Source organism: Nansenia antarctica (genome assembly GCF_963989245.1).
Source record: "Nansenia antarctica genome assembly, chromosome: 5".
Taxonomy (NCBI): Eukaryota; Metazoa; Chordata; class Actinopteri; order Argentiniformes; family Microstomatidae; genus Nansenia; species Nansenia antarctica.
In genome coordinates, this window is record NC_137690.1 from 62,639,557 (window position 1) to 62,653,804 (window position 14,248).

At 47.4% G+C, this 14,248-nt stretch overlaps 1 protein-coding gene across 1 annotated transcript in view; it reads right to left on the reverse strand.

Moving 5' to 3' along the window:
• Positions 1-2,266: 2,266 nt before the first annotated feature.
• als2b (alsin Rho guanine nucleotide exchange factor ALS2 b) overlaps positions 2,267-14,248 on the reverse strand; it is a 19,867-nt gene continuing 7,885 nt past the window's right edge. Inside the window, exons 12-34 of the mRNA XM_080532202.1 lie at positions 12,892-13,054; positions 12,581-12,712; positions 12,292-12,420; positions 12,107-12,130; positions 10,760-10,830; positions 10,561-10,627; positions 10,017-10,222; positions 9,808-9,873; positions 9,604-9,702; positions 9,137-9,301; positions 8,888-8,999; positions 8,685-8,762; positions 8,376-8,509; positions 7,892-8,056; positions 7,685-7,802; positions 7,060-7,217; positions 5,984-6,094; positions 5,632-5,808; positions 5,166-5,223; positions 4,851-4,912; positions 4,575-4,724; positions 4,294-4,390; positions 2,267-4,132 (exon numbers count right to left, since the gene is read on the reverse strand). Coding sequence (XP_080388328.1) covers positions 4,094-4,132; positions 4,294-4,390; positions 4,575-4,724; positions 4,851-4,912; positions 5,166-5,223; positions 5,632-5,808; positions 5,984-6,094; positions 7,060-7,217; positions 7,685-7,802; positions 7,892-8,056; positions 8,376-8,509; positions 8,685-8,762; positions 8,888-8,999; positions 9,137-9,301; positions 9,604-9,702; positions 9,808-9,873; positions 10,017-10,222; positions 10,561-10,627; positions 10,760-10,830; positions 12,107-12,130; positions 12,292-12,420; positions 12,581-12,712; positions 12,892-13,054 — 2,581 coding nt within the window. The 3' untranslated portion in view covers positions 2,267-4,093. The remainder of the gene's footprint in view (positions 4,133-4,293; positions 4,391-4,574; positions 4,725-4,850; positions 4,913-5,165; positions 5,224-5,631; positions 5,809-5,983; positions 6,095-7,059; positions 7,218-7,684; positions 7,803-7,891; positions 8,057-8,375; positions 8,510-8,684; positions 8,763-8,887; positions 9,000-9,136; positions 9,302-9,603; positions 9,703-9,807; positions 9,874-10,016; positions 10,223-10,560; positions 10,628-10,759; positions 10,831-12,106; positions 12,131-12,291; positions 12,421-12,580; positions 12,713-12,891; positions 13,055-14,248) is intronic.

Here is a 14,248-nt window from a genome sequence, read left to right on the forward strand (position 1 = left end):
CTCATACTATATGGTCATAACTTCTATTAGGATGGACTTCACCTTCTCTAAGTGAAAACAATCTTAACACTTAAGCGTAAAACCCCCTGTGGTGAATTAGGTCAAGAGTCAATGACACACAAGAGCCGGGGTGTGATCCTTACATAACGACTGCTCTCCAGCCTCCTCTAAATCCGTACGACACAACCCTCTGACAGTTATGACCGCCGACATGACTTTGGAAGAGGTACTGACAACGGTAGTATAACATCTTCAAAACAATTCTCAAAGAAAGCAATGGATATATAAGGGAGTAAACATGGGGAAATTCCTCCAAAAGGGAAAAGAGCACGATCCCCATCAATGGCATTCCAAGTGAGGATTGCTCTAGTCTAGGCCAAATCCAAAACACTTACTGTAATATTCAATCACGAGTCCTTACCTCTGTGGCCTCCTCCGATTCAAGTCCCTCTGATGTCAACCCTTAATATTTGAGATCCAGATGGTCTGTTGTCATCTGTACGGTAACAGTTATTGCAGAAAGATTTCTCCTAGATATGTCTGGGAACGCGTCAGTGATTTTACTATGGAGCGTCAGCCAGGGTGGAGAGGAGTGTAATCCCTCTCTATCCCACTTTAATCCCAAGCAAGTGAGCTGCCTCTCCCCCGGAAGCGTGTCCACTGCCTGGCCTTGAGCACCAAAGCCTCTTAACTCTTTCTGTTTGTTAATGCACGCAGAAGAGCGGGTGTGACACAAGGCTGTGGGCTACTCCCATGTTAAAAAGAGGGAAAACGTTAAACAGCGTTTAATTAAACAACTCACTGAGCTTCCAACAGCTGGAGGAGGAGAGAGGATATGCCTGACTACTACACTAAGAGACACTACCTCCCTGTCCTCTGCTATCCTCTAACATAATCTAGAATAGCCCAGTAAGTGTATCATCTGCTCAACAGGGTTGGGAAGATGCTCTTATGAGACCAATGGATTTAATACATCAAAATTATTAAAATTTCCTAATACACTATATTGAGAGCTGGATTTTAACCTAAGATTATCTGTTGCTCTGTAAAATGCTTTGGCTTCAATATTAATTTTTATTGTCATTAATTCAACCGACCATTTCTCCCTCCCTCTCTGAAGCTTTTTAGGTATATATGCATATATTGACAGATCTGAGAGGATAGTTCAGTTTATGAGCAGTCACCTTTGACCCCAATTTGACTGTACTGTATACACACAAAACCAAAGTAACAGGGAACATGTAGCCTAAATAAAGACCAACAAAACACAGGTGCAAATCTATATTAAATGGACCTAATTACATTTTTCATTGTGTCACTTTATTGCCTTTTGTTATATGAAATGTACATTTGACAAATGTTTACATCATTCTCTTACAAAAGACTAGATGGACAGAACATAAAACTCTCAAAAAGCTGAAAAACCTTGGTCTGGAAGTACAAGCCACATTTATCTTTAACATGGATGAACCACTGGAGATACCCAATCGGTTTCTGGTGTGAACAGGTATTCAGGTGAATAACCTGACAGTCCATTGCTATAGGAAATATACACTCACTGAACACTTTATTAGGAACACTATACTAATACTGTGTAGGGCCTCCCTTTGCTCTCAAAACAGCCTCAAATCTTCATGGCATTGATTCCACAAGATGTAGGAAACAGTCCTTTGAGATTCTGGTCCATGATTACATGATTGCGTCACACAATTTCTGCAGATCTTTCAGATGCACTTTCAAGATGTGAATCTCCTGTTCTACGACATCCCAAAGGTGTTCTATTGGATTCAGATCCGGTGACTGGGAAGGCCACCGAAGAACACTGATCTCATTGTCATGTTCATGAAAGCAGTTTGAGATGACTTTTGCTTTGTGACATGGTGCATTATCATGCTGGAAGTAGCCTTTAGAAGATGGGTAAATTGTGGCTGTGAAGGGATGCACAAGGTCAGCAACAATACTCAAATAGGCTGTGACATTCAAGTGATGGTTGAAGGTGTACAGGCATTCCTAATAAAGTAATCAGTGATTGTAGGAGAAAATGTAGTTAAACGTGGACATGACCATATTGTAGAAATAGTAAGTACTGTACTTAGATATTGTACAAAGACCAAATAATCAACCAAACATACGTTTTGTTTTGTTCCATACCCAGATTTACATTCCAATATTTAAAATAGCACGTCATATGTTCCACAAAAGAAACTTGTTCGAGAACAGTTATAACACATTTTATCCTCCTGTTCCACAAAAGAAACTTGTTCGAGAACAGTTATAACACATTTTATCCTCCAGATTATCAATACAGCTCAGATTATAGTGACAGTCGTGATTAATGACCACAATCCAAATATTACTGAGCACAAGATCCCATTTCAGATTAAGAAGGGCATGTTCCTACCATTCGCTAATTTGTTGAAAAATCTGGATCTTTTAGGTCATAGTGTACCAATTAGCAAAAGGACGAATGGCCTCTTGTCAGCTAGACTTCAGCACTGCGTAGCTTTCAGGAAACCATTACATAACCACCCTAAACTGCATAACCTAATACCAGCTTCCACAACTAGCCAAACAAAGCCTGGGCTTCCTCTGGGGAATGATTGCCTTGCAGGTCGTTTACAAATGCTGCATTATCAATATTGCTTCTTAGTAACATTCATCTGCTCCTGCAGGAACACTGACATGACTCAAGTATTATATCACCACATTAGCTATATTGCAGGAGCTTCTGACATGAAAGACAGAAGAAAAAAAAGTAGAGTCACCTATGCCTTCAAACATAAAACTTCATGTCCGTTGGTTGAGTGTTCTTTCAAATGAAAGCTTGTGTCATAACTGAGTGAGAAGATAGTGGTTTAAAAACAAAACAAAGCATACAGTATGCATCTCCAGACAGCATAGAAAGGCAATCAGGTCATATCCACAGCTGGCTGCCATCGATGCACATGGGAACAGTAAACGTCACAACTTCACATCTTCACATCTTCACCTGAATACTGCACTGGAGTTTATGAACAATGAATACAAACATTAAAACGCTATCAAGTTTCATGTTTTGTTGTTGTTGTTTTTTTTACAAACAGGAGAGAAGGGCTTCCATCTGCAAGGATCGGAGGCAGAACCATGACCTCCAACAGTTGAGTTGTTTACTTGACAGTCAGTATGCAGGGTTTCTCCTCCTCGGTGGGAGTCTGACAGGGCTGAAAGACACTTCAGCCAGATGGAGGGTCACAGAGAGACAAACCTGGGCCCTGACCCTGCACGGTTAGGTAATACTGACAAGCTACCAGCTGTCCTTCCACTTCAAAGAGATCACAGGAGAGCAACCGCAGACTAGCACTCTGTATACCGACAGTACTAAGGTATCAAAAGGCAGATGTCACTGTGTTTCTGTGAAGTAAATCTTGTTAAAAGTGACATCAATGTGACGTAGTGTATTACATTACATATCATGTGCTTTGAGGTCAGTCGAAGGTCCGTTGGAAGCAACAGGTGAACATTTGTAACTGTAACCTTATTATATTTATGTAAGACGTCTTGTTATCGGACAAGTCGCCGTTGCCCGTCAAGATGAGTCTCGCTTGGAACATTTTAGCGTCGTTGTTCTGAAGACTTTCATACTGGGTAATACGACTAGGTAACGTGGGTGAGGAAACAATGTCTAACAAACACTGTCCACCATGTCCATGATCAAGCTGAAACTCCACTCACCACGTACTGTAACAGGACGACACTGACAAAACGCTGGTCAGCATGAAGTCATAAAAACCCTATTCCAGGTTCCTTCATTCAGGGGGTGAATCATTAGAATGTGAGGCTGTTGATGAGGAAACCAACAGGCAGTAGGGGAGGGGGGGTCGTTAGTGTCGATGTGTGAGAGATCCAGCAGCCACTCAGGGAGGAGGGGGGGGGGTGGTAGCATCATACTGTAGCAGAGCAGATGGACAGTAAGCTGCCTGTCATTGTGATCCTCCACTGGCCATCCTGACACATCATACCAAAGCCCTCCAAGCCCAGCCTTGTGATTGGCTGACTGGCACTTCTAGACTGAGAGAGCTGGGGCATACCAACCGCAGACACACAAAGCAGACCTTTATGTGATCTTCTCATGCTGGATCTGGTAGTAGCAAGCCTGAGAGAGAAGGAGAGGAAGAAAATAAACTCTAGTCTGTTCACAATTACAGCTTTTAATGATTATATATGGAGTGGTGAGAGGTGTGTTGAGGTATCCACGTATGGTATGTTTGTAGTGCGTGTATGTGTATGTGTGTGTGTGTGTGTGTGTGCGTGTACCTTGAGCGTAGTGAACATAATGCCATGCTCTCCGTGCTGCACACAGGGGTCCATCAGGTCCTCTATCAGGCTGACCTCTGACCCCAGGTTTCTGATTCTGAGGAGACAAGTAACTCTCGTTTCATAAAAACAATTATACGTAACTTGCCATTAAATATTGTTGTGTTATAGTTCAGAATCTCACTGAGGTCGACAGGGTGTCTGGGCAGACGCGGTGAACGAAAGGTGTTGATTGGTGTGAGTCTTAATAGGATTAGACAGGTGTGAGGGGGAAGACTCACCGCGCACGCAGCACCACGTACAGAAAAACAGGAAACAAGTCATCCATGGACCACAGGAAGTCCTCTTCCACCAGGGAGAGCACTTCCTGGGTGATCTCCTCAAAGGTCAGCTGGATCACCTGCAGCTTGTCTGAGGGGGTAAACGTTGTGCTGCAAACAGAGAGAGGCTGATTAAAAAACACTCACATGGCAATGGTATAGAACAGGTCCGTCTCTACCTATAGCTGTGCTTGAAACACTCTCAGACTGGAGTTGTCAGTTCTAGAAGACGTCTACCTGATCTGCTGGAGGGTCTCCACTGCTGAGGCAAAACAGGCGTCTTTTGTGCTGGTGATCACCTACAGAAGGGAGGGAGGGGGTCAGTATAGATGTAGTTGCTCAAAACAATACAGAGAGAGAATACTATTTTGTTTATATATATATAGTTTATTAGACATTAGTATCCATCCAATGACAATGACAATACTATGATGGTTGCACATCCCTGGTCAATGTGATCTAGCTGGTGGCTGTGCTCAAACACTATGCTCAGCAGGTGGTGTAGTGTTGCCTTTCAGCCACAAGGGGGCAGATTCAGAGTGTGTATTGTACCTGCTGCTTCTCTCCCAGTACAGGGAAGGAAACTGGGACGGAAACAGGCCAAAACTTCCTGAAAGGAAAGCAAATGGAAAAAGAAAAACTGATTTATGCTTTCTAAAAAAAGAGAGAGGTATTATTTTCCGAGTGGGCGCGGCGGACTCGTAAACCGTTGGCCCTGTCATGGTCAGGTAATGATTCCCGTGTGGCTGTAGCGGGCGGTAAGACTCATTTTTTTACATATTAACCATTTAGCAGATGCTTTTATCCAAAGCGACTTACAATTAGATTACAGGGACAGTCTCCCTGGAGTAACTTTGGGCTAAGTACCTTAGAAAGAGAGGGGTGTGTGTGTGTGTGTGTGTGTGTGTGTGTGTGTGTGTGTTAGAAAGAGAGGGGTGTGTGTGTGTGTGTGTGTGTGAGTGTGTGTGAGGGGGGGGTTACACAGTTAAAATGTAAAATGTAAAACGTAAGACTCAACTGTTGCACTCCCAGGAAGGCCAGGAGAGCCATGTCTGGCTGCTTGTTTAGACGCAGCACGCACTCCCAGTACACGTCGTCCTCCCGCTCCTTCTCCAGGGCGTACAGGGTGAAGAGCGGAGGGTAGAGACGTGGCAGCAGGACAGGTAGGAGCAGGGCAGAGCTGCTCACCACACGCCTGGAAGACACATAGAACCTCATTCATAAACACACACACAGACATATACATTCAGGTGCTGAGATACTAAGCTTTATAAAGAGAAGTACATTTTTACATTGACCATTAATAAGTCAGTCCGGTGTAGGCACACCACTGAAGGCTCTCCATAGGCTCCAGTATGCTATCAACATACCCAGGTTTGGGGGACTGAGGCTGGGTGTCTGTGGAGTCCCTGTTGTCCTTGGAGTCAGAGGGAGGGTCTGGGATGGATCCGCCCTCCTCTGGAAGATCTGGGAACAGGAACCTGGGCCACACATACACAAAGACAAGCTCGTAAAGCATCTAGTGAAACATATTTAATAGATAACACAAAACAATATTTTTAAGAAAACGTATGTGAACCCCTTACACAGTGTTCACTTTTTGTGAGGTTGGAGCCTGAAATCTAAATGCATTTAATTTGGATTTTATTTTGTTAAACTGATCTGCACAATCACATTCAATGTGAAAGAAAAATGATAGAAAAAGACAATGGTGAACCAGAACACTCAAATGACCCTAACAAGTTGTACGTAAATGGAAAAAGTAAAAAAGTAAAACGTAAGTTACACAATAGTTGGAGGGACTCCATCCATAAGTGGTTCACATTCTTTATTAATAAACATGAATATCTCTGAAAGGTTCATGTCATCACAGAGCTCAGGATCAAGAGGGAAATGGATAAAGCGAAACAGACACAGTCCAAGTGGTGAACCTACTAACCACAGGCAGAAACCTTAACATTGTGGTAGAAATTCACCCTTCAGCTGGAAAAACACATGAGTCACGAAATACAAGTCCAAAGCTACACTAGAATGGCTTGATACAAAGTGAGTGAATAACCATGAGTGTCCCGTTTACAGTTACAACATAAACCAGCTTGAAAATCTGAGGGGAGGTGATCTAGAAGATAACTGTTTATCAACAATCCCCAACCACCTTTGAAGAATCAATGAATATTGCCTAGTCTGCTGTGCAATGTTATCTGAAAAGTCTCAAAGCTCTTTCGCACACGAAGGAGCTTTCAACAAATCTTGACTCAGGGTTCACATACTTATTCACAAAACACATCTTCATTTAAATGTTCATTTCAAAAAGTAAGTTGGTGAAAAAAACACAAAAAACCTGAAAACTGACACACACACACACACACACGCGCACACGCACACACACACACACACACACATACTGTTTCTCTGCACTGTCTAGTCATGGTTCCGGTGAACACACCTGACGAGCTGGAAGATGCGGCTGAGGTAGGACATGATCTCGTTGACGGCCTGGGGGAGGAGGCGGCGGTTGGCGCCCACGCCCACGAAGGTCATCCTGTAGACGGCCACCAGGGTCTCCACCAGCCGGCCCAGGGGGTGGAGGGCCGTGTCACACGCCTGCACACAAAGGACCCAAAATTATGGTGGATGGATTCAAATCAATACAGTCCATAGTACTCCATACACAAAAAACAATAATACACAAGTTCAATAACATACGTTCTTCTGTTCTGTTTTTTGTTTGTTTTGTTTTTTAAATAGTTTTTTTTCTTAGGCCCCGTGACAAACCAAACCTCCTATGAAACTCTACATAACTCTGATGTATTAAAGTATTAAGTTAGTTGCTATTCAGCAGACCCAGCAACTCCGGGTTTTGCTTTGATAATAAAAGCCTGTACCCATCTGAAACTCTGGTCTCCTGAGGATTAATTCCCACCAAACATTTTAATTGCAATATTACAGCACAACTGCTTGTCCACCGGGTCTGCCGGTCTGTGCTTGAGCGACTCTGTGGTCAAACGCAGACGTGTCAGTCTGTTCCAGGGGATTAGGAGAGGTTTGTGTGGCACCCGGGGTCGGCTCACCTGGATGAGGTAATGGCGGATACTTTCGTACTTCTCCATGGTAACAGGGCCAACGTGCTGAGGGATGAACTCCAGACTCTCCAGAGTTTTGTTGTGGTTGCGACTAAGGAGCTCAGGGCTGCAGAAAAGCCATGGGAACATCGTTGTGACGATGTGCGAAAGAAAAGTGGGATTTGTGTGTGTGTGTGTGTGTGTGTGTGTGTGTACCTGTCTCTGATCTGTCTCCTGCTGGTGGTGAGCGCCACGGCAATGTTCTCCCAGGCCCTCCAGTTCTCTCCCTGGCCTGACGCGTCGCAGCCCAGAAGCTTCCAACACTCGTCAAACACAGCCCGCCACTTCTCCTCCGGACGCACTGCCAGGCGGCCTAGTTTACTGTTCACACACACACACACACACACACACACACACACACACACACACACACACACACACACACACACAGGTATTTGATTCGACGTGTGGCAAAGCATCACTCATTTCAAGTGGGTTTCCCACCCCTTTGTAGCGACTTTCTGCAAAGGATTTCACCAGGCTTTTCCAACTAGAAAGGCCTTGTCTCACCCAGGTTATATGGAATACTATATGGCTAAAAATCTACCAAAATTCATTCTAAAATCATTTCATCGTACGTACACGCGCACGTACACACGCACGTACACACACACGCACGTACACACGCACAATCACTTACACAGCACGGGTCTTTTCCTTGTCAGTGTCGTAGAGGTTGGGTTTAAAGTAAGAGCCAGAGATCTTCAGTCCTGTGCCCCACTCCCCACTGAAGGAGCCCTCTAAGTAATCGCCATTAGCCATGGTGAGCACACCCTGAGGTAGACAGATTGAGAGTGAATGTCAACAGCACTCCTACAAGAGAGTCAAACATTCTGGCAGCCTGCATGTTGTACTGTACTGTATATAGCATAAGTAAGCAAACATGAGTGAAATTGTTTGTGTGTGTGTGTGTGTGTGTGTGTGTGTGTGTGTGTCTTTCATTTATCACCTTCCCATTGAGGGTCCAATCCTCAGCGAACTCTCCCTCATAGGTGGTGTTGTCCTCAGACAGAAGGACCCCAGTGCCCTACGACAGACAGACAGACAGACAGAGGACAGGTCTCATAGACAGATTAAAACCCTAGGTTTACAGTTTCAGGGGGAAGTAAAAAGAGAGAGAAAAAAAAAGGATAGCTTCATGAGAAGGCTCACCATCATCTTGTTGTTGTTGAAGGCGCCCTCGTAGTACAGACCGAACTGGGTGACTATCACCCCGTTGCCTTGGCGCTGGTCATCCTGCCACATACCCATGTACTTCTCCCCTCTGGGGTAGAGCACACGGACCACACAGAGGGGATCATGTGACATCAGCACGTATATATATCGATTTAGAACACGTTACCAAAAACCAAGGTGCACCAAACGGAAACTAGGGTGAGGACAGGTGAGGCGAGGTGTTACCTGGTGATGTCGTCGAAGACGCCGTAGCCGGTCTTCTTGTCGTGTACCCATTGGCCGATGAAGACGCTCGGGGAGGAGGAGTTCAGCTTGCCGGTGCGCAGCATGCCGTGACCGTGCCGCGTGTTGTCCTGGAAGGAGCCCTCGTACACCTCGCCGCTCGCATACCTGCACAGGTGACGCAGATAACGGGGTTGGCAACAAACACACACGCACGCACACACACACACACACGCGCGCACACACGCACACACACACACACAGACACACACACACACATACATACACACACAGAGACACACAGAGACACACAGAGACACACAGAGACACAGACACAGACACAGACACAGACACAGACACAGACACAGACACAGACACACACACACACACACACACACACACACTTCACCGGTAGCATACCTGCACATATAATGGGTTGACAACACACACACAGACACAGACACACACACCTGTATGTCCCAAGGCCATGCATCTTGCCCTCTTTCCAGTGGCCTTGATAGTGATCGCTCTTGTTCAAAGTCTTGTTGGGAACCACATACTCCCCAAACCTACACGCACACAAAAAAGGACACGTCAATAACTTCTACACGTCTTCATTTCGTCAGACATCTTTGACTGACATATGGGATTCACTGATCTTGTGTTACACTGACCCATCCTCCAGTCCGTTCTTGAATGTTCCTGTGTACATCCTCCCATCAGGCCATTTCACCTGACCCCTAGCCAGGGACAAGAACACAAAGTGAACACATTGTCTTTGTATTTCGTTCATACAAAACATCCAGTATTTCATGTAGTGGAACTGTTTGCATGTGGCCCAGACCGGCCCCCATTCCTCCCTCTCCTCCCCAGCGAGGCTCACCTGCCGTTGGGTTTGCCAGCCAGCCAGCGGCCCTCGTAGACGGCCTCCTTCAGCCGGCTGTCCTTGTAGAAGGTGTAGGAGGCGGTGCGGGAGATGGGTGGCTCCACCCTCTGCCCCGCCGCCCCTGAGCTGATAGACCCCGTGTCCTGCCCCACCCCGCTCAGAGCCTGGTCCACCGCCTGGTTAATGGCGCGCAACCACTTGCCCTGCGCACATAAGTTATCACTAGGGTCATACTCATACCCCTCAACCAACACAACACAACATAGAAAGACCTCATATGAGACAGACCAGCAATGAGGAAACCTCATAGGAGACAGACTAACAACCGCCGTCTCCAAATCTTTCTGGGTAAATCTTTCATCGACAGGTAACGGATGGACGGATCGTTGTCTTTCCACTAAGTCTCTAAAGCACTTCCAAGCATTGTGTTTGGGTCAAATGTTTGTTCTGTGTCTGCGAAGTCAAATCGACGTCAGAGAGATAGATCGACGCGTTCTTGTTGTGACACAGGAAGAGTAGAATGGTGAGGCCTCGCCCCTACCTTCTCCATGGGCGAGCAGGCCAGCAGGGTGAAGGTCTCCTCGGGTGAGATCACCTTCAGGCCGTACCTGTACCACCACACAGCAGCACAGCACAGAGAATCATTCACACAGAGAGGGGACCGGTCGACAGTACGCACTCGCACACAAGATAACCACATACAGTCAGTACATCAATAGGGTGACGAGTGACAGACTCACTGGCCGGTGTTCTCCTCCGGGATAGGCTCCACCCACAGTGTGGCCAATGGGAAGACGTGGTGGGTGGAGAACTGGAGGAGCCGGCGTAGAGCAGGAGAAACATGAGGGACAAAAGGGAGATATTCAGCAAGAGACTTGAATAGGGTCAACAGCCCGCTATCCGTAAGAGGAACCCGGAACGTTCTCACATTCACATTGCCTGCTAGAAGTGGACGATCGACAAGCAGGAGGAAAATCAAGCCTATTGTTTGACTAGAGGGAAGTAGGGGGGTTTGACTGTGTGTCAGCAGTGCAGTCTGAGTAAGTGTGGTGATACAAAACGTGCTCAGACTGAGGGGCTATTCACTTCACTGACTCATCTACTCACTAACACTGGTCTGTAGGGGGGCAATTACACAGCTTGTTATTAAAAAAAGGCCCTCCTCTCTCCAGTGTGAGAGCACTCTGAGCGGAGGGCCTTGAAGGACCTAGCCCACAATGGCTTTAACTGGTCATGTCATAGTACAGCACAGAGAGAGAGAGAGAGGGCGGGGCAGACTGAAAAGACAAAAGACACAGGGTAGAAACCGGAGACCCCCAAAAATGACAATCAACAAGCCAGGTGCACATAACAGAAAGAAAAAAAAAAAAAGGAAGGAAAACTGCTTCAGAGAAGTGAATCTGAGACTGCTGCTGGTCACGGGCTGTGCAGCAGAAATAACCAAAGCTTTGAATAGTCCAAATATGTTCAAATAGAACAGGTGGTAGAGTATCACCAGGTGTCTGAAAATCAAATTGGCGCCATATTCTTCGGCGTAGAGCTTTGGTTATTATCAGTTCAGCTTTCCACAGCAGTAGTCCTGTCGCTAGAATAAGTGGACGCAGGCCTGGGCTTGGCGAAAGAGCGTCGAACCCTGTACCCTGAACACTGTACCCTGAGGGGCTCTTGGGGTGAGGAAGGTGAAATAACCGACTTTCATTATAGCCTCTTTCAATTCATTAGGGCTAATTCTAGTCCGGCTTTAGTCTACATTTCCACTGTAAGTGGCAGGGGTTACAAACAGGGTAAGGAGAACCGTGTGTGTGTGTGTGTGTGTGTGTGTGTGTGTGTGTGTGTGTGTGTGTGTGTCATCTGTCTGTTAAAACTGAAAAGCCGTAACAGGGTCGTAACAGGTTCCACACTGGGCCAAGCCCTGGACTAGGGTAGCATAATTCCCGTAAGTTTGGGAAACTTTCCAATAGAATACGGAAACTTTGGAAATGATCGGAAAGTTTCCCAAACTTACGGGAATTTTACGACCCTATACCCTGGACACGAGGGGGCGACGCACTGACATGGGTCAGGCTCTGCTCTAGCTGCATACTCACGAGACTCTTATAGGCGCCCACGCCCTGACAGAACAAAGACAAACACACTTAAAACGGAGAGTCCATTGATAAGAACAGGAGACAGTATGTCTTAAGGGCTTCAAAAACAACAAACAGTGAGTGAAAAAAAAATCAAAAGTATGCATGGGTCGCCTGCTTGCGCCAAGCTGTTTTACGACGCTCACCTGCGCGTGGACGAGCGCGTCGTTGAAGAGGATGAACCAGTTGACGGAGAACCTTCCGGCGTTCTGCAGGGTCAGGGCCTTGTTGCTGCTCTCGCATATCAGCCTCCGGTGGGGCTTCCGAAGGGAATCCTGGGGGGGGGGGGGGGAAAAAGTCAGCAGAAGAAGAAGAAAAAAAAGAAGAAGAAGAAGAAAAAAAAAGTCAGCAAGGACAGAGGTTGGAAAACTCCAGAAGAGGCGCAGGATTGGGCAAAAGAATATATACACAGAATGAAAATACAAGGCCACTCACTGTCATCTTCCCAGGGAAGCTCTTCCAGAAGTGGAATGTGTACTCTGCCTCCTTCCTCTTCCTCTTCAGATGAAGAGCCAGAGCCTCGAACTTGGAGCAGCCGTCCTGGAGCTTCTGGTAATCCACTGAGCTCTGGGAAACGCAAACACACACACGGGGTCGGTTACATAAGGCAGCAGGGCAAACACTAACGCTAGAACAAATAAGGAATGTATACAAATGATGTATATTTATTCAAATCCATATGTACACACCAACCGCCTGTGTCTGTGGCTGTGTGTGTGTGTGTCTACTAGCGGTGGAACACATACCACTTCGAAGCAGGTGGCCAGTTTGAGCAGCAGTCGCCCGTACTCGTGCAGATGGCGCATCGGCAGATAGAACAGCGCCACCAACAGGTCGACCAGGGGAACGTTTTCCTCATTGGACTCTGCCAGGTGCTGCAGCAGTTCAGGACTCTTCCCAAAGAAATCTCTGTGTGAGAGAGAGAGGGAAGGGAAGGATAGGGAGAGAGAGGGAAGGGAAGGATAGGGAGAGAGAGGGAAGGGAAGGAGAGGGGGAGAGAGGGAAGGGAAGGATAGGGGGAGAGAGGGAATGGAAGGAGAGGGGGAGAGAGGGAAGGGAAGGAGAGGGGGAGAGAGGGAAGGGAAGGAGAGGGAGAGAGAGGGAAGGGAAGGAGAGGGGGAGAGAGGGAAGGGAAGGAGAGGGGGAGAGAGGGAGAGAGGGAAGGGAAGGAGAGGGGGAGAGAGGGAAGGGAAGGAGAGGGAGAGAGAGGGAAGGGAAGGAGAGGGGGAGAGAGGGAAGGGAAGGAGAGGGGGAGAGAGGGAAGGGAAGGAGAGGGGGAGAGAGGGAAGGGAAGGAGAGGGAAGGGAAGGAGAGGGGGAGAGGGAAGGGAAGGATAGGGAGAGAGAGGGAAGGGAAGGAGAGGGAGAGAGGGAAGGGAAGGATAGGGAGAGAGGGAAGGGAAGGATAGGGGGAGAGAGGGAAGGGAAGGATAGGGGGAGAGAGGGAAGGGAAGGATAGGGGGAGAGAGGGAAGGGAAGGAGAGGGGGAGAGAGGGAAGGGAAGGATAGGGAGAGAGGGAAGGGAAGGAGAGGGGGAGAGAGGGAAGGGAAGGAGAGGGAGAGAGAGGGAAGGGAAGGAGAGGGGGAGAGGGAAGGGAAGGATAGGGAGAGAGAGGGAAGGGAAGGAGAGGGAGAGAGGGAAGGGAAGGATAGGGAGAGAGGGAAGGGAAGGATAGGGGGAGAGAGGGAAGGGAAGGATAGGGAGAGAGGGAAGGGAAGGATAGGGGGAGAGAGGGAAGGGAAGGATAGATGGAGAGAGGGAAGGGAAGGATAGGGAGAGAGGGAAGGGAAGGATAGGGAGAGAGAGGGAAGGGAAGGAGAGGGGGAGAGAGGGAAGGGAAGGATAGGGGGAGAGAGGGAATGGAAGGAGAGGGGGAGAGAGGGAAGGGAAGGATAGGGAGAGAGAGGGAAGGGAAGGATAGGGAGAGAGAGGGAAGGGAAGGAGAGGGGGAGAGAGGGAAGGGAAGGATAGGGGGAGAGAGGGAATGGAAGGAGAGGGGGAGAGAGGGAAGGGAAGGAGAGGGGGAGAGAGGGAAGGGAAGGAGAGGGAGAGAGAGGGAAGGGAAGGAGAGGGGAGAGAGGGAAGGGAAGGAGAGGGGGAGAG